Source organism: Equus caballus, chromosome 1 (genome assembly GCF_041296265.1).
Source record: "Equus caballus isolate H_3958 breed thoroughbred chromosome 1, TB-T2T, whole genome shotgun sequence".
NCBI lineage: Eukaryota > Metazoa > Chordata > Mammalia > Perissodactyla > Equidae > Equus > Equus caballus.
This window is the reverse complement of record NC_091684.1, coordinates 175,662,838-175,689,131: the sequence shown is the minus strand read 5'-3', so window position 1 is coordinate 175,689,131 and position 26,294 is coordinate 175,662,838. Positions and strand designations below refer to the sequence as shown.

Here is a 26,294-nt window from a genome sequence, read left to right as displayed (position 1 = left end):
GCAGCTCAAGGACATAGCCCCCCCACTGGGGAGGAGAGAGGCGACCTGAGCAGGACTTTCTCTCCCACAGCCAGGGAGCTGGCGCAGAGTCAGGGTGGGTCTCTGGAGAAGCTCCTCGTTCTCATCCAGCCTGAGTTTCCTCCCTGCCCTCCTGTGACCTTGGGGCCCAGCTTGCCCTCCAGTCTCCCAGCTGCCCCTTCTTCTCCATCCCTGCTTTCCATGGAGAGTTCTCAGTGTCCACCAACTCTTGTCCCCTTCAGACAAGCCTGATCTGAGTTGGCCACTTCTATATAGCCTCATTGCCTAAGACACCAAGAGCCCTGTGTGGTTCCAGCAGGGCCTCTCCCCTGAGAGGTCAGCCCAGCTCATGTTCTGTCCTAGAGGGCTACAGGGGACCAGGGTCGTGCTGGCAACAGGCAGACCCATGGAGTACACAACAGACAGGCTGTCTCTCCAGAACCCCTGCCCCTCTCTCACCTGGCAAGGCCGGCTCAACCCCTCACATCCAGCCCAGTGTCCCCCAAGTGCTCAGAGTGCATTGGCCAACTGGTCACTTGATAACCTGAGTCCCCTTCAGCCTGTTCCTCTTAGTCACTGCTGGCCTCTAGGCTAAGACCCCTCACTGGCACCTAGGGCTGTCTCAGCCTTTTGAGTTAGCCCTACCCTCTCTACAGTAGGGCTGAAAAGCACAATTTTTCCATCAATATATAAACACACCCTGATTGAGCACCTGAGTGCTCAGCACTGGGGATCCACAGTGGACCTAACACACTCTGTCATCTGAAACCAAGGGACACTGACTGTGTGAGTTGTACCCAAATCATGTAAATTTCCTTCCCTCCTCACATGAGGCCACATGGCCTAGATCTCGTGGGTGGGACTTGTAAATGACATCATTTAGTTTCCAGGGGTAAAGTCACCAAACTCTGTCCACTGGAGCATCATCTTAACCTAGAGGCAAGGGCAGCCCATAGGGAGGGAGATGGGCAGCGAGGTGTGGGGGCCTGGAATTGGCCACACCAACATATCTCTCTTTGGCATGATGATTATTTGGCACTGGTTACTTTGCAGACAGGGAAGCAACTGAAAAGTAGAATTTACTTATCCTTTGTAAGAGACATTTACATTGTAAAGGAAATCTCCATCTGTAAGGATATCTCCCTCTCTACCCAAAGAATGGGGGATGAGCTTATCACTAGAAACTCTTAATCAGTGGGGAAGGCAAGGACTTAAATCTGCATTTGTTTATTGTGCTTGTCTGGTAACCTCCTGTAACTGACTCCCCCCACCCCCAACATCTTCCTTTGTCTTTAGCAGGATATGATATTTAAGGTGGGGGCTTCAGCCATTTTGGCAAGTTGCTCAGCTTGCCTGAGCCACTCCCATGTATACATGTTATAAAACTTTGTTTAATTTTCTCCTGCTATTCTGTCTCATGTGAATTTAATTCGTTATCCAGCCAGATGAACCCAGAGAAGGTAGAGGAAATGTCTTCCTCCACTACAGAGGGCAGCCTTACCATCATTTGTCTTAAAAGTAGCAGGTAGGAATGTCATTGTACAGATTCAGATGGTAGGAAAAACTGTATTATGTATTTGTTTGAAGGGAATTAGAGTCAGACTCTAAACACCCATCTAATTGGACTGCTCGGAAACATGATCCCTGTGGTTACTGTACCTCCTGCCTGCGCAGAATCAAACAAGAATCAGGGAGGTTCACATGGTCTGGAAAACTGGAGAAAGGTCTCTCCTCTTAGGCCACCGTGGATACTGCTGCATTCGTAGTTTCCAGACTACCCAGATTTTTCGACTTTGGGATGATTTTGGCTTAGAGCCTACACATAGAGTACAGGATCCTTTGCTGAATGAGGATCTCCCTGTGTTGGGCTCAGCTCAGGAAACACTCCCAGCAGCCATCTCTCCAAGGGCTTGCTGCTCATATGGGGCACGACCTGGGAGCTGAGCATACGTTCCAGCTCTGAGCTACTGCTCCAAACACACAGCACTACCCTCTCATGACAAGGGGTACGTACTCTGGGATCATGTAACCATCACAGGCATGGCCTTTCCCACCTTGTTGTGCACAGACCAGGCAGCAACACCATCTCTTCATGACTGTGCACACTTTCACAAGGGCAGAGGAGTGAGGACACACAGCTTCTGATCTGGAGCCGAAAAAATATCCCTGCTTCCAAGACATACTGACAAACTGATTCCTTGATGGAAATAAAGAAAAAGGAAAATGCCAAGAGCAAAACAAAAATAATATTTAAAAAATTTTCCCTGGCACATGCATATTGAGTGTAGATGTAACATGTACTTGAGGAAATGGTTCTGTGGCTTAAAACACGTTGAGAACCCTGCTGTAAGTCTCCTTCCTCCTGTGAGAGATGAGGGGTAGACACAGTCCCAGGAGGGGACAGTGGTTGACTGAAGCTACCACAGAGTTAGAACAGAGCCTGGACTGAGTCCTGGCACCCTGACAGCCAGACCATCAAGAGCCCTGACATGTTGTCTAACCCCTGCCCCGTGATGACTTCCTGGCACCCCTGAACAAGAGCTGAGCTTCTGCTCAGAACCCTCCCTGGAGAGGAAACCTCTGGGCTGCTGCACAGCCATTCTGTGACAAGGATTCCAACACCTCGCTTGGTGAGCTGAAGTCTGCTCAGTAGCACATTTGGATGGCGGTGGGTGAGCACCCTAATCATGCTGATTCCTTCAAATCTCCTTTATCTGTGGAAGTGTCCCCTGCCCCACCCCTGCCTTTGAGGAAAAGATCCTTCTGTTCCTGAAATACCTCTGCAATGAAAATTTAAATAGAAATAAATAAAAGATCTCTGGAATGATCTCAAGGAAATGCCTCTACTCGCCCAAACCCACTCCCATCTCCCCTCTTTCCCTCCAGACCCACCAGAAGAGCTGGGTCCCAGGATGGCAGGGAGAGAACTGTGAAGCCAGCTCCTGGGGGAGAGAGGCCCCAAGGAATGTGAGATCTTGCTAATTTGGGAACATGTCTTGGGGTGGCTCTGCCTTCCTGCCCACCACCATACTCTTGCCGGTTCCCCCTGTGGACTTACAGAAATCACAGTGTTGATTTCCTGTCTTGCTATCCCACACAACACTGCTTTTGTCCGACAAACACATTTCACCATAAAAGAAGTGCAGCCACTGGTTCCTTTTCATCATAGGCCTATTGCTACACTACATTCCTCATCCACAGATTCGGGAAGCTCAGTGAACCTCGGTGAGGACAAAGGAATCCACATGTAAGCATATAATAGTCAAACTGGTAAAAACCAAAGATAAGGGCCCACCAACTGGTGCAGCAGTTAAGTTCATGCACTCTCTTTCAGTGGCCCAGGGTTTGCGGATTTGGATTCCAGGCGCAGACCTACACACTGCTTATGAAGCTGTGCTATGGCAGGTGTCCCACAAATACAAAATGGAAGAGGACAGGCACAGATGTTGGCTCAGGACTAATCTTCATGGAAAAAAAAAAAACAAAGATAAAGAGAAAATGCTGAAAGTAGACAGACAGGAAAGCAATATACCTTACTTTAAGAGAAACACCAATAAGAGTAACAATGAGCTCTCATCAGAAACGACGCAAGTCAGAAGACACTGGGATGACATTTCTAAATAGTTAAAAGGAAAAGGCAACCAATATCTGAATTCTATCCTCAGTGAATATATTATTTAAAAATGAAGGCAAAGTAAAGACATTTCAGAAAAACAAATGTACGAGAATTTGTTGCTAACAGCCCTGCAGGGCAAGAAAAACTAAAGGCAGTTCCTCAGGCTGAAGGGAAATGATCCCCATTGTAGGCATGAAGCACAAAAGAGAAATAAACGTGTAAGATGTGACCAAATATAAAAGACTTTATATAAATTTCTTTCAAAGATGAATGACTATTAAGGCAAAAATGCTTTAGGATTTATGGAATACAGTGGCAAAATGTATGACAAAAATAACTCAAAGGGTAGGAGGGAGGATAAATGGAAATACATTACTCCAGTGTTCTTTCATGAAGTGGTATAACATTAATTCAAAGTAGGCTGTGATATGTGAAGGAGGCAAATTGCAAACCTAGAGTAGCCACTAAAATATTATATACAGATCTAAGCAGAAGCCAATAAAGAAGACAAAATGAGATACAATAAAGGAAGGCTGGAAAAGAAGGAGAAAGGAACAAAAAATCGCACAAGTAGAAATCAAACAGTAATATGATATTCTTCAACCTAACCCTATCAGTGGTTGCATTAAATGCAAGCAGATTAAACATTCCAACTAAAGGGCAGAGATTGTCAGTCTGGATAAAACTGCAAGACCAATTTTGTGCTGTTTAGAGGAGACACTCAAATATGAAGACATGGATAGGATGAGAGTAAAATTATGGAAGAAAAAATAAAGGCATGTCCTGCAACACCGATCGAAAGAAAACAGCCTTGCCCATGGAGTGTTCTCTTTAATTTTAGAATTTTTGGCCACTTATGAGATGAAACAGAGTGTTTCGGAAGACTTTTTATTTCTATTTTTTTCCATATTTTATTTCGATTTTTCTTAATCTGAGTCAGCTGAAAGTCTTCATTATGTTTTAAGTATATTTTAATGTGAACTGTCTAGCCTTTTGCTCATTCTTCTTTCAGGTTCTAGATATTTTTCTTCTGAATTTTCAGAGTTCTTTATATATTAGATAGATTAGCTCTCTAATTGTGATATGTGTTGCAATAGTTTTTTTTCCAAGTTCGCTGTCTGTATTTTGAATTTGCTTACAGCGCTTTTTGACATGCAAATTTAAGAAGTTTTTTTGTTTATATATTGAAGTTTATTTATCAATCTTTTCTTTTAATGTTTCTGGATTTACAGTCATTGCTAGAAAGGCTTTCCCCTTTCTAAGTTTATAAAGGAATTTCCCCATGTTTATTTTTAGTGCATGCATGATACTATTTTTCATATTTGAATCTCTTATCTGTTTGGAGTTTCTGCTGGTGGTTTGTGTGAAATGTGACTCCAACTTAATCTCTTAGCAAATCACTGTCTAGTTGCTCCAGTATCATGTATTAAAAAGTCCATCATTTCCCCAATGATTTGAAACGCCCCCTATGAAAAAGTACATTTCCATATGTACTGGGGAATGTTTCTGGATTTTCTATTCTGTTTGATTGGTCTCTCTGTCTGTTCATGAATCAGTACCTGTCTCTTTTCAGGAAAGAAGCTTTCTAAGATATTCTTAATATCATTACGCTTAATATGTTTACTTATTTGATTAATCCCCACAGAGAGTTCTATAACAAATCTCCCACATCCCCCTCGTCCCCAATGTGGGTCCTCTACTTGCAACATGTAGGCTCTGGCATTCCACAGCAGTAGCCCCTTCGTGTCAAAGCCCACCACACCCTAATCAGCCTGCTCTGACAAAGGACACCAGCCTGGCCCCTGTCTGTCTCCTCACTTGAGCTCCGATACCACCTACTAGGTCAGCCCCTAGTGTGAACACCCTGCTCACCCGACTCGGGCATCCACTCCCTGCACTGGGCTGCCATCCTCACCTCACAGGTAGTCTGACACCCCAAGTTGTGCTGCCCAGTGCAGGGTGTCTGAGCCAGTGTGAGGTGACGAGGGTGTCCTCTCAGGAGGGAGGCCTGGCATGAGCACCTTCCCCACCCCACACAGACACGACTTGGACACCTCCCTGTGGTTCACTGTGGCTCCCCTGCCAGACTCATCATTGACATTGTGCTTTGTTTCTTTAACTAAGGTTCCATCAATTTTTAAGAGAATTGGGATCAACATGTTTAGAACCAGTAGTATTTTCAATTCCATGACTCACTCCTCTTTTTCCATCATGAGGAGATAATCAAGAGAACTCGTTTAGAGAATGCTATCAGCATATCAGAAATGTCGCTGTCTGGGCAGTGGTATGAAAATACTGCTTTGGCTCCCTGGCATCTGTTCCCATTTCACGTGGTAGCAGTAAGTCATTCAGGAGAATAACTTTGGGGAGAATCAGCACTCTTCCATTGTCAGGACCCAGGCTTTGGAGAAAGCAGACTCCAGCCAATCAAAGGCTGTGACCTGGGCTTAGACAGATCAGAGCCTCTGACCAACTCTACAGGCACCTAGAGCAGCGTGACACATTGTGCTTTGCTGGGATGGCCTCTGTGTATCTCCCATCCCACAGGTTCTCCTTACAGGACTACAATCCTCCTCCCCTCACAGGCGAGGTCTGTGCCCTTTCCTATTTAATTGGGGCCAGGGGTGCCTTTTGATTGCCCCAAGCAGTGAAATAGGGTAGAATGGATGCATTATGACTTCAAAGTCTAGGAAACAAAAAGAACACAGCTTCTGCCTGGCTCGCCTTTGGGAGACGCTCACTCTGGGGAAGCCAAGCATCACGTTGCGAGGAAGACTCAACAATCCCATGCACAGAGACTACTTGAGAGGCCCTGTGGAGAGGAAGGGACACGCCAAGCGGACAGCCATCACCAAGCACTGGGCATGTGTGAGCGAGCCTTCAGGTGATTCTGGTCTCCGGGCATCAAGCCTCCCTTGACTCCAACGGGAACAAAGGGGAGCTGTCCACACTAAAACCTGACCACAACGCACCACCGTTATCTGATCACTGATGGCTTTGGCTTTCCATCAGAAGCAAGGAATCTCATCTCAATGCCCCCAACTCTCACACACAAAGGGGCTTCCTTTTGAGGCCAATAGTTTTGTCTGGTGACTTTGTACGACTGAGCCCCACTCTTCTCTTGTTACTAAAGTATTTGCTAATATACATGTTATTTTCCCCACAGATGCTTTGCCTTTAGAAGGCCCAAGTAATGCTTCCTTCCCTCAGTGAGGCTGAGAATCTCAGATTGCTCTTTGTAAGGCTGCCATGCTGGCTGTACTCTACCTAAATAGAAAGCACTTAGGTGAAATTTCTGGTTCATTTCCCAGAAACTCCTTGTAAAAGGAATAGGAAAAGACCTTCCATCATAAACTATGGTTAAACAGAGGGGAGAAATATCCCAAGACTGCCAGAAGGGAATCCCATGTGGAGAAAACAGTGTAATGGAAGGATACCCAGGAGGATTATTTTCCTTGTTATCTGTGAGAAGGCTCCTTCTGAACTTGAACTTCCAGCCTGAGATACAAGGAAGAAATGACAAAAATGGTACTTTCCCACTTTGTTCTGTTGTAACTCCTATAGAAAGCAGAGCCTGAAGCAAAGATTATGGTGGGAACAATTTATTTGGGAGGTGCAAGGCTGAGGACGATTGTGAGGAAAAAGGATTAGGTCAAGGAAAGATGCAATGCAATGAGATATGTGACATTATGACAGTTGGCCACTACTTCACAGCAAGCTGCTAAGAAAAAAAGGCAAGTTTCTCAGCAAGCTTAGTCAACACAATGGAAGTTCTCAGAACAATTGCAAGGTGTGTCACAGGAAGAGAAGAGCATTCAATGTCTGAAACAAATCTGAATGGAGTGCTTGCTAAGAGAGAGCTGCATTTGTAAAGAACAGTGTCTCTGAACCAAGCAAGAGCAAATCTTGTATAGGATTTGGAAGTGTGAAATCCAGAAATTAGTGGGCTTTCAGCAGTGTAAATGTTTTGGCATTTGCTGTCTTTCGTCTGTGGGACAATGGCCATTGGGATGAGGTTGTAGCCGGCTGGCTGATATGATCTGGCTCCTCAGTTGTCCCTCGGGGAACCAAGTTTCATGCCTCAGGGAACTTGCTCTTTCATTCAAGACCAAAACTGGAGGGGCAAGTAGTAGAGATGGGTCATCAACTGAGAGGAAGAAAGAGGAGAGAGAGAGAGAGAAAGAGTGCACCCAGCTAGTTTAGTCATGAAAGGAAAAGGGGCTTTATCAGTAAGTGAGAGATGACTGAGAGAGTCTGGTCCTGGCCAGTAAGGACTAAGGAACAAACTCTTCCTGGGAAGAGGGCCTAAAGGGGGTCATCCACAGGGAACAATGTCCCAGAATAACTGGGAATATCAGTTCTTCCTTCTCAGTTTTTCTTGAAAATAAACAGATCCCTTGAGCCCAACTGCTACCCCCACACTGTATCCGTGAATTTCTGACTCTTGTTGCCCAAAACCTGGAGAAGCCAAAGCTTTTTCCGTGTCCAGCTCAGTGAGGGAACATCACAATGACCTCTCTCTCTCCTGCACCCACTACTTAGCAGTGGTTTGCAGGTGTGCCCTCTCAGGGCAGGAGAGGAGCTTGGCCTCCGTGCCCTGATGATCTCCCCTGAACAAGGGAACCCAGGGTCCCAAATACAGGAACAACATGAGAGTCAGAGCATCAGGCCCAGGGAAGGGGCATTAAAGGTAGAAAAAGAGCCAGCAGGGCTGCAAACCCTCCCCTTTGTAGCCCAGCCATGCTTCCTTCCTGGGGTCTGCTGTTCATATTCTCCCCCTTGAGTCTCCATAGACTTCCTGACAGGATCCCACTTGGGGTCATTTCCAGACTCAAGCCTGCCCAAGGGAAAGAAAAGGAGAACACCAGGATCGCACACAGTGTGCAAAGCAGCAGAGAGGGAAGGGCTTTCTTGCAATCTTGCGGGAAGGATGGAAACCTTGGTTATCTTACTAGACAACGGGTTGGTTAAACGGTTTCTGTAGGTTTTACAGATACCATTTATTAGATTAAGGAAATTTATTTCACTTTTGGTCTGATAAAAGGTTATCTTTGTTATCATGAGTGGATGTTGTTTTTTGTCAAATGCCTTTCTGTCTATTGAGATAGTGATATGATTTTTCTCTTAGATCTGTTTGTGTGGCAAATTGCATTAGTGGATCTTTCTAAGTTCAAATGAGATCTGCACTCTTAGTGTAAACTTAACTTGCCTGTGATGCTTTAACCTTTTTATGTATTGTTGGACAAGTTTTGAGAGTTGATATTGTTTAGGGTTTTGTGTCTATGAATCGTGCATGAGGTTGACCTGCACGTTTCCTTTCTTTTCCTGTTATTTGTGTCAAGGTTATGCCAGCCTTATAAAACAAGATGGTAGCATTCCTTCTTTTTCTCTTTTCTGGAAGCATTTGTAGATTCAAAGTTTTCCTTCCTTGAAATTTGGTAGAAATTAGCAGTGAAGCCGTCTAGGTCAGTTCCCTGTGTGGAAAATTTTTGATGGCTGATGCAATTTCTTTGATAGCTCCAGTATTACCTAAGGTGGCAGTTCCTTCTCGAGAAGGTGTTAGGCAGTGATATTTCTATTTTGTCTAAAATTTAAAATGTGTTTGCATAACGTTTTTAATAACATTCTTGGCTTATCTTTTAATGGTCTGCAGCTTTCTAAAAATATTCCCTTTTTAGTTCCTGATCTTAAATATTCGCACTTCTTCTCTTTTTTTCATGATTACTTTCTCCAGAAGCTTGTCAATTTTATCAGCCTTTTCAAATAATTAATATTTGCTTTATTAAACCTCTCTGTTGTATCTTTGCCTACTATTTCATTAACTTCTGCTACTTATTATTTCTTCCTCCCGCTTCATTCAATTTTTCACTTAATTCCTAACTTCTGGGGACATATGATCACCCCAATAATTTTGGGTTTTTGTAATATATGAGTTTTAAGACTATAAATTTTTCTCTGCCTGTTCTAGCTGCATGTTACAATTTTTAATAAGTACTGTTATTATTATTACTCAACTCACAACATATTCTATTTATTTTTAAATTTTATTTTGACTTGTGGGTTATTTAAAAGTGTATTTCTTTTTTTCTAATATTATGAGGATTTTTCTAGTTACCATTTTATTGATTTCTTTCTTGATTATGTTGTGGCCAAAAAATATTCCAAAGATTTACACTTTAGAGTTTCTCAAGATTTGCTTTACGGCCCAATATATGATCAATTTTGTCAAATGTTTTGTGTGTATTTTAAAAATATCTTAATATTGGATGCAATGTTCTAAATCTGCTATTAGGTCCAGTTGGTTCCTTGTTTTATTTAAATCATCTATATCCTTATGGAATTCTTTTATGGTCTACTTGCTGTACTAATTCTTGAGGTGATGGTAAGTTTATTTATCTCCTTGGAGTTCTTTCAATTTTCGTTTTATAGACTTTCTGGCCATATAATAAGTGCATTAAAATGTAAAATCATTTTGTCTTCCTGATGAATTGATCTGTTTATCATTGTGAAAGGACCCTACTTCTCTTCACAGACACTTTAGATTTGAAGTCACTTTTGTCTGGTATTGATACACCTACAATGGTTTTCTATGGTTAGTGTCAATAATGGTAGATCCATTTCCTTTCTCTTACGTTCAACTTTTTAGACGTGTCTATTGCACAGAGCACACATTTATGTTTGTTTTCGTAGCTGACTTGATATTCTTTGAATTTTACCTGGAGTATTCAGGATGCTTACATTTGACGTAGTTATGGATACATTTGCTTTTAAGTCTGCTCTTACTTTATGCTATGTATTTCTCCCAACTATTCTATGGGTCTTTTCCCTCTTCTTTCTTACTTTTTCTTGCATGGATTCCTTTTTACCTTTCCTTTTTTCCCTTCTACTATTTGGAGGTTATACATTGCTTATATTATTTTAGTGGTTACATAAAAGTACAGAATGTCTCCACAACTTATCAAAGAATAAATTTAATCAGTAGGTTTACCTTTCTCCCTGAAAATGCCGGAAACGCAGGACTTTTCATCTCATTTACCTTCTCTCAAAATTTTGGATTTTATTCTATCCTATTTTCTTAAGTACATTAGAAATTGTGATTATCATTTTACATAAACAATGTTCATTTTTCTTTAACAGTGTCTAGTTACTAGGCTAGTTTTGGTTTTGCTGTATTGTACTCTAATAATTTCTCAGATGTTTCTTCCACTTAAGAATCCTCTTTTCTGTTGTCTTCAATGTGCAAGCAAATCCACCCACTTCTTTTTTAATGTTGTTATTTTGTCAGGACTAATTACCCTGAGGAATTCAAGGGGGGGGGGGGGTGGTTGAAAGCATTTAACTGTTCTTCCAAATCATTTTTCTTCCCTTTTGTTATGTTAAGGAGATGCAACCAACCACCCTGAACCAGACCAAGCATCACTAGGAGAGCTACGTCTATGACCTTGGCCTTATTTTAAGTGCTAAGGTCTCTCCAGGAGGAGCTTAGGCCTTATTAACCTGCAGTACGTGGAAGCATGGTTTCCATCCGAGCCTGTGCAAGTGCACACCCTCCTCTCCCTTTGTGTTTTTTTTTTTTTTTTTGAGGAAGATTAGCCCTGAGCTAACATCTGCCACCAATCTTCTTCTTTTTTCTCAGGAAGAGTGGTCCTGAGCTAACATCTGTGCCCATCATCCTCCACTTTATATGTGGGACACCTGCCACAGCATGGCTTGACAAATGGTGCATAGGTCTGCAGGCGGGATCTGAACCGGCAAACCCTGGGCCACCAAAGTAGAACATGCAAAGTTTGCTGCACCACCGGGCCCACCCATCCACCTCTCCCTTTTGAAACTCCATTCTCCAACTGAAATAAAAGTCCCTTCTTCCCTTCATTTGGAGACACCATGACTCCGGCAATGATTCCTCATGGTCTCCTATTTGCGGCAAATACACATTACTGTGTGCGTCAACTCCTTCAGGGGGACCATCTGATTTCTCTTGCCAGGAGGAAACCGACTTTGCTTTCGGTAACAGTTTCGTTTTTTGTATTTGGAAATTCTATCTAGTTCTTTATCCAATCAATAATGACTCGTCATATTTTGCTGTTCCCTCCAGTCATTTTTGTTTGTCTTATTATCCGTGCAAGATAATTCCAAAGTCTCAAGCACACAGTTGCTGATCTGTCCCTACTAAGAGTTATTTCTGGTGGCTCTCGTTCACGGGGTCATGTTTTCATGTGTTCTTTGGCATTTTGATTATGTGCAGCTTGGTACTTTTTAAAAGATTTTGCATGTGTAGTGGGTAGAGGCCGAGGGTGGCAGGCTTCCCAAGGCCTGGAATAAAGGTATCTTCTTCAGAGAGGATTTGCAATGGCTTCTGCCTGGCCCCTGGAGGCATCTCCCTTCTAAACCACCTGAAAATCAAGACCAGTGCTGGAGACCCAATGAGAACCTGGGCTGTAAATCTTCAGGAAGGCTGTCCCTGGTCACAGCTTCTCAGAATCTGGTTGTTTTTCGCTTTTCTCCATTTTTCCTGCATTGTTCAGTACCAAGGCTATCTTCTCTTTCTAGGGTAGACTTACTTCTGCTCACTGTTATGCTAAGGGACGGCCTGTGGGGCCCCAGATTAACATGAGGACAGTTTCTTACTTGAGTCTCCATATTGGTTGGATCCAGGACCTTCACTTTTATCCCTCTTTCCCCAAGAAATCAACAAAACCGAAGGCCCAATTGTTTACATGGCAAATACCTTCAGGGCAATACCAGCTTGAGTTGTGTCTACTTCTGCTTATCTTTCTGGGTTTCAGAATTAAATCCAAAATTTAACCTGACAGTCCCTCAGTGTCTTCAGTTTGTCAATGATTTAAAAAGGATTTTTTTCCCCTGTTTTTCCCTTAAATTTTTTTCATTCAGAGGGTTGGTCCAAATAACCTGGCCTGCTATCACTATAGATGGAAGTCAGGGCGTTACCTTTGTATTTATTCAACCATACTTGATTCAGTTTCTCTTATGAAGGACATAATTAGAACTATTTCATCTAATCACTGACCTATCATTTTACAATTTATTCTTTACCTCACAAAATCACCGAAAATAGTTCAGTGACTACATTTTAGTAGAGTCTTGTCACTAAAAGAAAAGATAGTTTAACCTGAGTGAGCAATCTTCAAATTCATCCCAGGTTGGTTTTCTTCAGAGGAGGATTCCTACAAAAAGCTAATCCAACCCAGTGTGCAAACTCTTTCCTGACTTTGGGATGCTATCCTCTTCCTGAATTTCAAAAATTCCCTTTTCTGGATTAGGGGCAATCTTGTACCACTTAGAAAAATCTATGAGTATGCAAGGGCTCCATTCTCTAATGCATATCCAACAAAGCTAAGGACTATCAGGAACTGGGACCAGATGTCCACCCCCACCTGGAGATCAGATGGCGGCCCCACCCAGAGACCAGCTGCCTTCCCCACCTGAAGACCAATCCCCTTTATAACCAGCTTGTAGTCTTTGTTCTGTAGGATGATTCTTTGGACGTTAGTCCTCCATCTTCCCTAATGCTAGCAAGCTGTAATAAAGGAATCCTTTCTCTCTCACCACTTTGCCTCCTGACTATGGTCATGTCTTGCAGTCAGCAGAGGACCCTCCCTTGGCTGGTAACAATATGACACAAGAACTCTCCTACAAGGAATCCATCCTGAAAACAGTGTTAAACACACACACACCAACATGCACACACCCACACGTTCACACGTTTCTACAACAAACTTTGAGCATAAAGATGCTCATCTCAATATTATTTAAAATTGTCAAAAATGAGAAACAACTTAATTAACAAAGTGGAAAGCATTAACTAGGGTATATCCACATAATGGAGTACGATATAAACATAAATATGATCTTTAGGAACCTTGCAGAAAACCAGGCAAAAAACCTTAACTGGCTATTTGCATCCTCTCACTCCCAAAAGAGAAAAGTATTAAAACATCAAGTTAACACTTTAGCCTATTGGACTGGCAACAATTTAAAAAAATGACAATACTCTGTTTTGGCATATATGTGGAGTAAGTGCCATAGAAATTTCTTGATATTGAGTACATAAATTGGCACTATCCTTTTAGATAGCAAGTTGCTAATGCATGCAGTAAGTTAAAAAATACAAGTATGCTTTGAACTAACAAACCCAGTTTATGTACTTATTCTCAGAAAATGAGACAAGTACTTCAGTGTTGTTCATTGCAGTATGGTACATACTAGCAAAAAATTTAAAAATGAGAGCTACCTTGAAATAAAGCAAAAAGAGCATCAGTAAGTAAATTGTTGTAACTTCATATATCACATCCAAATGACAAAATAGAAGCAGCCATTGAAATGATGACTAGGATTACCTGACAGTCATAGATGACCAAGTAACAGAAGCAGGTACAAAATCTCATGTGTGGGAGAGTAACGTCACCAAGATGGCAACATAGGTCATTCCCGACTTTGCTCCCCATCACGAGAAGCACAACCAACAACTATTCACGACAAGACACCACTGAGAAAATCCGAGAACAGGAGACCGAGGCTGAAGCACCCCCTGCACTGCAGAGACCAAGACAAACCACGGTAGAATGATGACGGATGTTATCTAAACTCATGTGATGACTGTTTCACAATATACGCAAGTCAAGTCGTTGTGCTGTATACTTTAAACGTATGCAGTGCTATATGTCAATTATACCCAATAAAACAACGGAAAAGGTCTTATGTGTAGCATTATCCCTTTTTTATTTTACTAAGTATACAAATTTTCATACTAAAAAGCCTATGAAAATGTACACCAAATGTTTGTTGGTGGTTGTAACTAGTTGGTGACTATTAGGTAATGCTATTCTTTTCCTGTTATCCTGGCTTATTTGTATTTCCTTTCATTATATTTTAGTATATTTTGAAGATGAAAGAAGAGGCCATGGACCAAGAAATGCACTTCCTGAAGCTGGAAGAAGAAAGAAACAGATTCCCTGGGAAACTGATGTTGGATTTCCGGCCTCCGGAACTGTGAGGGAATAAATATCCACCCTTTTAAGCCATCAAGTTGGTGAGAACTTGTTTCGGTGGCCATAGGAAACTAATACAGCGCCTCATCTGGAAGTTTGCATTTGGAAATCATGTCCCCTGGGGTAGCTGCCTCAGAAAAAGCCACCCCCTCTGACAAGAGAAGTACAGACAGGCACCCCCTCAGAACTGTCACTCATGTGGCTTCTGGGTATTAAACTATGCCATTGTGTGAAGAAAATCGTGGCCATTCCTCCAAGGCTATGCAGCCCCAAGCTGGTTATTAGCCCCAGAGAGCCAAGTTCAGGCTCGCACCTGTGTGAGACCATGACCACCCAAAGCCAGGCAGCAGCTCCAGAGTACAGCCTCACAGAAGTGGGCAGGGCCTAGGCCAGGGTCAAGCTGGGAGAACACTCGAGGCCCGGGCCGGCCCCCAGGACTGCCTCTGATCTCCCACGCAGACCCAAACAGAGACCACCCATGCCAGGAAGACGGGGAGAGCAGGACCACATGGAGGCCAGCTCAGTCCTCCCTTCCTCTGCCTGAAGGAGGCTCTGGGGGCCCCTCCCGTGTAAAAATGCCACCCAGGGCCTTGCCTCCTTTGGGTAAAAAACAGAACCCCTCCAAGTCTTCACCAAGATCCCGAGCTTCCTGTCCTGGAGAAAGAGATCAATGAGAGCCCCCTCTTTGATCATTTTCTTAGGGAAGAGTGCAGATCTCCCTGCATGGAGGCTGCCATGGCCTTAATAACTAGATGGAAATGAGTGATTTCTCTTTTATTTATTGAACAAAGTCACTGGGTACCAGCTATGCACAGGCTAGCCTCTTCTTACGTTTGTCCCCAGCTTTCTGCATCCTCCTCTCTCCCACCTCCCACCACCTCCTCACAAACCCTTGCTGTGTTATCACCCAGCTTGATGCTTTTCCACATCTCTTCCTGGATGAGCTCTTCATATCCAGCCCCTCGCCCCCTATGGTCTAGACCTGACTCATAGACCTTTCACTCACAGCCTCTGCCCCTTTCAGCCTGTCTCTTGGTCACGTGTGGTAACCTGGCTTCTGGCCTAGGATGTTGCAGGCCACTTGGGCTATAGCTGCCAGTTGAATAAGGGAGGGAGTCTTTGCAGAGGGACCGATCAGCACTACTTTTGCCATCAATCAGCAAAGGAACGAATATCGAGCACCCACTATGTGCCAGGCACTGGAGGCTCAGAAGTGGACGTGGCAGACACCAGTCCTACCCTCATGAAACTTACAGCCAAAGGACTTTCATCAGAATTTCCCCAAGTCTCCTTCCTTGTCCAGGCTGGTCAGATTGTCCTGAATCTGCAGGGGAAATCCAAACAAGTGAAAATCATCTTGTCGGAGAATAACAACATTCATGTGCCTTACCACTTCCAGTTTTCACATACACTGTCACATTTGTCTCTAGAACAGCAGTGTTTGGGATTGGAAATGAAGTTTCCAGTTCTGTGGTCAGTGCAGCCCAACCTCTGGATGAAGGAGAGATACAAGGAGGAAAAACACAATCAGGGCTGCCATTTCTTTATGGTTTACATCTAGGGTCCTCTATGGGTAAAAGGTTCAGTACAAACTCTGATATGGAAGACATACCACACTTCCTTATCTTCCTTACATCACACCAGATCAGGGAGGCTCACATGGTGCCAAAAAAATGGGGAACAGCCTCCAATCCACAGGCCGCCATGGCTTCTGCTCCATGCTTAGCATTCAAGATCACAGTGACCCTCAACATTAGCCAGCTCTTAACTTGGAGGCCACATGTGTGATAAGAGACTCTGTGTTGACCTTGTGTCCCATGGGCCAGGTCAGTGGATCCGGGCATGCAGGGCAGCCATCCCCTCCCAGATCTTGATGCTTATCTGGGTGCCTTATCTTGATGCTTATCTGGCTTTAGAGTTCAGTCCAGTCACAGCGGTTGATGAACATCCCCCAACCAAAACTCACACACACCAGACTCATTTTCACATGTGGTAAAGATCTCCCTCTGGGTTCTCGTCACCCTGGCAGGGGGGCCTTCTCACATCTTATTGCCACAAAGACCTCTGTAGCAGACTATCTTAATGATCTTGCCCACTTCCGTGACACAGGGACAACAGTTGACTTCACAGAGCTTTTGTTTGAGGGCCAAAAATCCTCCTGAAGCAAAGATGTTCCAAGATCATGCTCAGAAAGAGAAAAGGAAGGGAACAAAACAAACAAAAATACACAATTAAAGACACAAGCACACACAAATATATATGCACACACACAGACATATATTTGAGTGTGTATCATATATGAAATATGCATGTGTGTGTCTATGTACATATGTATCGATACAGGTATAGGTATGGACATATGATTTCGAAAAGCAACCTTGGCACATACATAACCCATTTGAAGAGAGATTTCTATTGCTAACAGTATTTACATAGCCTCTGCTGTAGCCCTATGCTCTTTTGTTAGAGGAGGATAATGAGGCCAGAAATTGATATAACTGTGCAGGAGCTCAGGGCTCTTAATCTCCAGGTCAGGTCACTCTCAACTGAGAGATAAAGGCTCAGAGCTGGGAAGTCTTAAGTGATCTTATGTCTCTGCCCAAGATAACCTCGTGGCCCCTGACAAAGATGTTTGCCAGCCTCTCTTACAACAATTCCCTGGAGAGGAAGCTCCTGGGCCACCTGAGCAGCCATTCTAGGAGAACTCTGATTGTCAGAACACTCTCCTTTGCTGAGCTAACATCTGCCCGCTGTGGCTTCCACCACCTCTTAGAGTGAGACAAAAGAGAGTTTGCAGCTGGGCAAGTATGCGTCCTGTGTGTGTATGTGTGTCTACACACTTTCTGTAACCATGTGACCTTCAGTACGTCACTTAATTTCTCTGGGTCTGTTTCATTTTACAATGTGATTCCTGAGTATGCCCATGCAGAAAGTGGAGAATTCAGTGAGATCACATATACGAATCACATATGCCTGGGAACATAGTCAGGTGTGGATTCATAGTAATGCCCTTTGCCTTCTCTCTTCCCTGATTTCCCCCAAGCTGTATTTGTGTTAAATAGCAGCTACCAAATAACAGCCCATTTGAAGATAGCACGGTGCACACCCCTCCCCCACCCATTTTTTTTCCTACACGCATCAGCTGGGAGTTGGTGTACCACTGGGGACCCTCCCTTTTGGGACACTCAGCAGAGCCCAGGGTGTGCACCCTCTTGGAACGAGGCTTTCCTCCTCTTATCTGTTATATCCTTTATGGGGTCAAGAAAAAAGTTTAAATTCCCTGCCCCTGTGAGACTTCAGGAGAGATGAGATTTCTGGGAGGCAAGGGCCAAGTCAAAGACACAAGCCAATGCTAATCACACTCATTCTGGTCCCCATCATCTCCTCAGGAGTTGTCAAGTGTCGCTCATGACTAGGTATTTATGTGTAGGTATGTGAGATGCTCATAGCTGCTCAGCCAAAGTCGTAGCATTTGATGCCCCGGGGGCCAGAAAGCTGACTCCTAAAAACCTCAGTGGTGGAGTTCAATGCCATCATGAATTAAGTGTGGTACAGTAAAAGATCCATCCTCCATTTTTCAGGCTTAGGAACCTGAGACAAGGCAACATTAAAAATGTTTAGAGTGTTGCAATCATATGCTGGAGGTTCTGGCAAATTAAGCCAGAGAGAATACAGACAGAACAATAGTCTTTGGTATCTCAGTAAGTTATCCTGCTGCAGTTCCATTGGTAAAACGCTCTCAGTGGCCCAGCAGGCTTCTGCAATGCCTGATTTCTCATGTAGAGCCATTGAAGGGCTGGCTAGAATGGTCCAGATCTTTTGGTTTGTCCACATGTGGTTCCAGTGCTACTTCCTAGTACTTGGTCAGTCATAGAAGTTTAATAGCAGTGGGGGACGGGGCCGTACTAGTAGGAGATGTCATGTGAAGACTGGAGGACAGATAGCTGACATGACACAAGAATTCTTAGGTGTGAATTATATTTTGCAAACACTACACTACCTTATATCTATGCTGAAATATGAGACAGAAAGAAAGATAAAGACCTACCAAATTTGCAGTCATATACTAGGGGTTCTGGTAAATGATTCAGCAGCACAGCTCTTACCTACCCAAAAGCAAACCATTTGCCATATCCCGCACAGACATGGTAAGAAAGCACACAGCACTAGCTCCTGAGAGAGATGGGAGAAGAAAGAACTCGTTCACTCCAGAAGGGCAAGGTGTGACCTTTAGGCCCTGTGGGAATGAATGCTTTGGGGAAGGGAAATGGCCTTGGCGGGCAAAGTTCCTGGGGAGCTAAAGACCCTCAGGTGTGGATATGGGGGAGAGAAGTCTTGACTGTGATCCAAGGTCCCATTAAAAGTGACATCAAACCCAGAACATCACTCCCTTCCAACCTGCTCACACTCAGAAGTGCGGTCAACACCTGCCCCCAGTTGGGAGGGAATGGGCACACTGTTCTCACCCAAGCCCACGTCTCCTTCCTCTTCCTCTATAGTCCTCTGTCTACTCATCACCCCAGACATTGACTCACACCAGACTTTTACTGAATTATCCCCAACCCAACATCCACACGTTGCTCTTTGTTGGTGGCTGGGCAATGATTAGAGAAGGCAACAAGGAGAAATTAAAGGGTGTTCTAGTGGTTACCAAAACTCTGGGAATCTCATAAATTTATATCTGTCTTATAGACATTTTTCTCTCCCCAATCCTGCCCTCTCTCCCTTATCCTTATCACTACAGAGGCAAAAAGGAAGTACAATCTTGCCCACTCCCACTCATAACCTAGGTTCTCCTTCACTGACACGTCTTTCCCTGAAATCTGTTTTTGATGCCCTGGAAACACCCCAGAAATTCTGACTATCATCCCAGCTTCCTAATAGGAATGGAGAGACAACTCCTACCTGAGGAAGGAATCTCTTCTCAACAACATGGCTGAGTCTCATGGTCAAATGAAATCACCTCGGGCCCTTTATGCTTGTAGGTTCTGATTTCAGGCAGAACTTAAGAGAATGATCAGACTCAGGGAAAGTGGTTTATAGCAGCAGACTCAAAGGCCATGTACGAGTACAGGAATGCCATGTCGTTGTGCCATTGTCATTGCTGCAAGGAATGGCCCTGTCCACATCCAATAAGTACTAGATGTGATCGGTAAGAGGCTAAGGCCCAAGGGGATTTCCCCTCATGGGCCAAGCATGACATTCTCCTACATGTCAGGGAAGAAAATCAGGAGAATGAAGACTAAAAGCAAAGGGAGTGTGTGATCCCAAGGACCTTTTCCATCACAATATGATGGAATTTCCACCACAGTATGGTGGACACTGAGAGACCTTTCTTTTCTAAGAGAATTAGAGCCACATATTAAAGATATAGAGAGAAATCTTTACCCCTCAGCACCTCCTTAAATTTCCCCCCAGATTCTTTGAACACTGTATGATATGGTTAAGCTTGTAGAGGTGTGGGCAAGATCCCAGACTTTGGAATCAGATCCCTGCATTCTCATGCCAAGTCCCCCTCCATTCTCATGGGCTAAGTCATGTGGAGCAAGTGCCTTAGCTCCTCAGGGTCTTAGCTTTCTCATTTGCGAAATGGAAGAAATATCGGTAGGAACTCTAATGGTGGGGTGAGGATCTGTGATGGTGATCAATAAATATTAGCCGACATTATGACACTGGCTATTATTGTCTCATTTGTTCAACAAACTGAAGAATCGTATCTTCTTTTCTAGATATATTTTTATTATAAACTTTCGCCAATGAACAATCCAAAAAGGAAACTAAGAAAACAATTCCGCTTATAATAACATCAACAAGAATAAAATACCTAGGATTAAATTTAACCAAGGAAGTGAACAAATCATATATCGAAAACAATAAACATTGCCGAGAAAAATTAAAGGACTAATTAAATAGAAAGACATCCCATGTTCATGGATTGAAAGACATATAGTGTTAAGATGGCAATACTCTTCAAAGCCATCTACAGAGTCAATGCCATCTCTATCAAAATTCCAAAGGCCATTTTTGCTGATCTGGAAAAGCCAATTCTAAAATTTATGTGGAATTGCATGGAGCTCCAAACAGCCCAAAGAACATTGAAAAAGAAAAACAAAGTTGGAGGACTCATACTTCTTGGTTGCAAAACTTACTACAAAGCTGGGGCTGGCCAGGTGGTGCGGTGGTTAAGTTCACACATTCTGCTGTGGTGGCCTGGGATTCACCGTTTCGGATCCCAGGTGTGGACCTACACACCACTTGTCAAGCTATGATGTGGTAGGCATCCCACGTATAAAGTAGAGGAAGATGGGCACAGATGTTAGCTCAAGGCCAGTCTTCCTCAGCAAAAAGGAGGAGGATTGGCGGCTGATGTTAGCTCAGGGCTAAGCTTACTGAACAAAAAACTTACTACAAAGCTATAGCAGTCAAAAATAGAGTGGTACTGCATAAGGATATACATATAGACCAATGGAATAGAATTGAGAAGCCAGAAATAAACCCGAACATCTATGGCCAATTAATTTCTGACAAGGGTGCCAAGACCATTCAGTGGGGAAAGAGTAATATCTTCAATAAGTGGTGCTGGTACAACCTGATACCTACATGAAAAGAATGTAGTTCGATCGCTACCTAACACCATACGCAATAATTCATTCCAAATGGATAAACAGCCTAAATATCAGAGCTTAAATCATTAAACTCTTAGAACAAAATATAGAGTAAATCTTCATGACCTCTGATGTGGCACTGGATTCTTAAATTTGACACCAAAAGGACAAGCAACAAAAGATAAAATCGATAAATTGGATTTCATAAAAATTAAAAAGTTTCGTGTACTAAAGATAGTATCAAGAGAGTGAAAAGTCAATCTACAGAATGGGAGAAAATACTTAAAAATCGTATATCTGATAAGGGTTGAGTATCCAGAATATATAAAGAATTCTTACAACTCAACAACAAAAAGACAAACAACTCAATTAAGAAATGGGCAAGGACTTGAACCAACATTTTCCCAAGATATACAAATGACCAGCACTCAGAGAAAAGGTACAAACACCATTAGTTGTTAAGGAAATGTAAATCAAAAGTGCAATGAGATGTCACTTCATAACAACCAGAAAGGCTATAATCAAAAAGAAAGAAAGAAAGAAAATCACAAATGATGGCAAAGATGTGGACAAATGGGAAGCCTTGTACATTGCTGGTGGGAATGTAAAATGGTGCAACCACTGAGCTAAAAAGTTTGGTGGTTCCTCAAAAATGTAAACATAGGATTACCATATGACCTAGAAGCTCTACTCCTAGGTGTGTATCCAACAGAAATGAAAACATATGATCCACACAGAAATGTCTACACAAATATTTATAGCAGCATTAGTCATAATAGCCAAAAGGTAGGAAAAACCCAAATGTCTACCCACAGATAAATGGATAAATTGTAGTATAAGTATACTAAGTAATATTGTTTACCTTTAAAAAGAATGAATATTGATACATGCCACAGCTTGGATAGACCTCAAAATCATTATGCTAAGTGAAAGAAGCCAGATACAACACGTCAAATACCACTTGGTTCCTTTTATATGAAGTATCCAGAACATGTAAATCCATAGAGTCAGAAAGAAGATTATAGGCTGCCAGGGAGCGGGGCCGGGGTGGGAGAGGGAGGAGGGAAAGTGATTCGGTACTCACTGTGCTGTGGACCTACAGCTTACTGGGTACGGTTGGTTGTTCTTCTGGGTGATGAAAAAGTTTCAAAAATAGGGAGGCGGGTAGTTGCACAATATTTTGAATGCACTAAATGCCACTGAGTTGTACTTTAAAATAGTTAACTGTATGTGATGTGAATTTCACCTCCATTTTTAATAAATGGTCATAGAGTTATGTTTAGCATAACTCCCTTTTAATTTTGAAAAATGCAGATATACACGAGAGAAAAATGTTAGACCATACTTGAACACATTAAAGATGGTTGTCAATGAGTGATGGGAAATAAGGTAATGATAATTGTTTCCTCTTCACTTAAATTATTTCAAAAATTTTCTAACAATGTTAAGAAATAGTTGCATGCTGAATTCTTTAGTATCTGGGAAAGAAATACTATAGTGATATTGACTAACAGATTTTCAAGAGCATGAGGAACATGCTTAAATTGTAGAGTTAAATGAGGACAAAAGAAAACTGTACTGTGTATATAACATGATGGCAAGTATTTCAAATGCACTGCTCATGGTAACAGGCTCTCTGTTGGTGAGAGGAACAGGAGTGACATTTTCCCTTTCTGCTTTCCAAATTTTCTTAACGAACATTTATTACCACTATAATCAGAGAAGTGATTTTATTTTTAAAATGTCTACTACTGGGTAAGCTAGGTGCAAAAAGGTAGAGGTTTGATAAATGTACTTGGTTTGATTTGGAGAATATTTACATTGGAATTATGTATTATGATACACAATATTCCTCGTAGAAAAATTTAAAGTACAGAAAATATAAAGAGAGAAACTTAAATCACCAGGCCCTAATCTCTCAGATATGCTTGGTTGTTCTCCGAACAGGATTGGTCTTGGGGTGTTTAGAAACAACAGTCCTTCATTTCCATCATAGAGAGAACATCGACAGAGTTTGTTGAGCAAATGTGAGTCTATTATATGCCAGGTTATATAAATCCAAAATTTAGTCACCTGAACTTCCTTTGGGGAATCAGCCCTTTTCCAGTCTTAGTCCATGTGGTTTGGGTGGGACTGACTCCAGCCTACCCAAAGGAAATTGACCTAGGCTGAAGTCAATTAGTGAGTTCAATTCCTAGGGTAATAAGGATTTGTTAATTTAGGCCAATAAAGGTCAAGTGCAGGACTTGTATTAAAAACATGGACAAGAGAGATGGACTCTATCACTCTGAGCATTTGTAACTTAAAAAGAGACGCTAAAAATCCCATAGGAAGGAAGCTGTGATGATGAATGGGTTGCTACATGGATTTGGTAGATGGTGGCCATGCTTTCTTCTCATCTTGTGCATCCCTCTACTACGGCTCTTCCCATGCTGTGCTCTGATGACTGATGTTTCTGTCTCCTCCACAAGACAGACAGCTCTCTAAGGGAAGGAGACACATCTCCACTATGTTTGGTCATAGCACAGAGAAGGGCCAAAACACACATCTGCTGAAGAAATCCTGATGGACTTAGCAACATGGAAATGAGGTATTGGTGGTTCTATCACTGGGGACTCAGGTTTCTGGGGCTCCAGTACCTCTACTTGTCGATACCACAGCACACGGTCTCCACTTTGTACCCTTGGATTCCTGCTCTAGGCTGGATCAAGTGATCCGCCCTGAGTCATCCACTGTGGGTTCTCATGTGGTCACTGCATGATTCTCACACCACCACCCAGAGGATGTCATCAGGCAGAAGGAGTAGGGGCGGGGAAGGTTTCATAGAAAGCCATCTCTGATGAAGCACCACACACCACAGAGGGCCTTGAGGGCACTGATCCCATCTGTACATCCTTCCTCTCCTCGGGGCTAAAAGAGCAAGGAGGAAGCACCAGCCTCCCTGACCTGAGCAACCTTCCTGGAAAGATGCAGCCTCTCCTGCTCCTGCTGGCCTTTTTACTGTCCCCTGGGGCAGAGGCAGGTGAGTGACCACCCCCACCCTCAGATGCCCAACCCCTCCCCCCAAACACAGTGGGCACAGGTCTCCTGCCCCTTCTGCACATCCCTGATCCATCCATCCACCAGCAACATTCTGAATCCCAGCTCCCATCCCAACTCAGAATCCCATGTATGACGCTGGATAAATTACCAGCAGGAACCGCAGGGCAGAAGGCTGCTCTCAAGAAGAGCCAGTGGGTGCTATTCCCTCCCTAGGCCCTACGTTTGCCATCTGCAAAGTGGAACTTAACTGGAAGTGCATGGCAGAGGGAGGGAAACTGGAAAAGAGAAAATAATCAATTCCCCTGCACAGGGCAGAGTGGGCCTGGCCTCCAGGTCTGGGATGACACAGATGCTCCCCTCAGCGTCTGCTTAGGAGAGAAGTCTAGAGCTCGGCAGACCCCGGAGTTGGTGGGACCACTGTCCCCAGAGGACTGCTGATGCCTTGCTCAGTCCCAAGGCCCTTCAGTCCCTTCTCCAACTCTGCTTTTCTTCCCAGGCCTTTAGCAGCTCCCTTCTTTCCAGGATGGAGCCGCTGTTTGCAGACCTGAACTTCTCTGCTTTCCAGAATCCCACAAGCACTGGCCCTACAAACTCTCCTTCAGGCCCATTGGGAGCCATTCCTTCATTCAGCCAACAAACAACTTTGGGCACCCACTATGTGTCAGGCCATGGGAAACAGGCTATGACAACATCTAGGTCCCTAAACTTAAGTCCTGGCCACTGGAAAGCAGCACTATCCCAGACATCACAGGACAACAGGGCCTTAGAAAGGCTCTTGAAACAAAGCAAAGTCAGGAGAGGAATTCTCAGGAGTCTCTAGACCTCACTGTCCCTAGGACGCATATGCTCACCTCCAATTATCTGTGGAGGACAGATTCACAGGCCAAGCCTGCTCCTCCTCCTTTTCCTAGAGGGAAAGCCCCACCCAAGCCCCTCTCAACTCCAGGCCATCTTGGGCTCCCAGATGCCCAGCAGTCCTGAGCCGTCAAGGTGACACATGCCTGGTGGACTCACTGGGAGTGCACAAGTAAACAAGACTTTTCCTTCAGGGGAGATCATCGGGGGACATGAGGCCTGGCCCCACTCTCGACCCTACATGGCATTGGTTCAATTTCTGTTTGAAGAGATACTGCACAGTTGTGGTGGTGTCCTCGTGCGACACGACATCGTTCTGACGGCAGCTCACTGCTGGGGAAGGTGAGGGGCCGCAGGAAACTGACACCTCCTAAGACCGCTACAGGGACACCTGTCCTCTGCCCAAGGGCTGCAGCCCAATGGAGCTCCCCCTGGTTCCTGATTACTCAAGGCCATGAGAGCTCATGAGAGGAGCCATCTGAGAGCATGACTGGGTGATGGAAAGTGAGAATAGAACAGGTAAGCTTGGGAGTCAGAGGGTCAGAGGTGAGAGCAAGTGGCCGAGTTGAGCAGAGAGACCACACTGGCCAAATGAAGCAGCTGGGGAGGATGAAAGCATGCATTAGTGTCAAAATGCAAACTCAGAGTATTTTCACAATATTACTTGAGGGCTAGAGAAAGCATCCAGGAAACCTAACTTCAATGTCATTGAGAAGCACAGGGGACAATCACTCAGTTCCCAGTCCTCCACTTATGTCTATTTCCCCTAGCTGCAGCCCTGCCCTGCCCCATGTCACCCTCCCTTCATGGCTCCAGGGCTCGATCTCTTTTGATTCCATGCACCCCACCACCTCACTCTACTTTCTATGCAGATTAATGAATGTCACCCTTGGGGCCCACAACATCCGGAAGCAGGAGAAGACCCAGCAAGTCATCACTGTGAGACAAGCCATCCGCCACCCAGACTATAATCTTAAGAACCTCTCCAATGACATCATGTTACTAAAGGTAGGGAGCCTCCCCACTGCTCTTGCTGTCCTGGGTCCAGATGGCTTCCCCTCCCACTGGAACCTGTCCCTCCACTCCTTCTCGTCCAGGCCTCCTGACTAGTCCCAGTGGCTCAGGGGAGAGGGAAGTCAGTGCAGCCCC

The 26,294-nt window shown here is 43.8% G+C and overlaps 1 protein-coding gene across 3 annotated transcripts in view; it reads left to right on the top strand.

The window, feature by feature from the left end:
• Positions 1-24,048: 24,048 nt before the first annotated feature.
• Positions 24,049-26,294, top strand: part of LOC100053132 (granzyme B-like) — a 51,037-nt gene continuing 48,791 nt past the window's right edge. The window contains exons 1-3 of one of the 3 annotated variants that reach the window (XM_070273621.1): positions 24,049-24,270; positions 25,340-25,487; positions 26,018-26,153. In XM_070273621.1, coding sequence (XP_070129722.1) covers positions 24,216-24,270; positions 25,340-25,487; positions 26,018-26,153 — 339 coding nt within the window. In that variant the 5' untranslated portion in view covers positions 24,049-24,215. The remainder of the gene's footprint in view (positions 24,271-25,339; positions 25,488-26,017; positions 26,154-26,294) is intronic. The other 2 variants (XM_070273614.1, XM_070273630.1) reach the window with 2 other exon arrangements.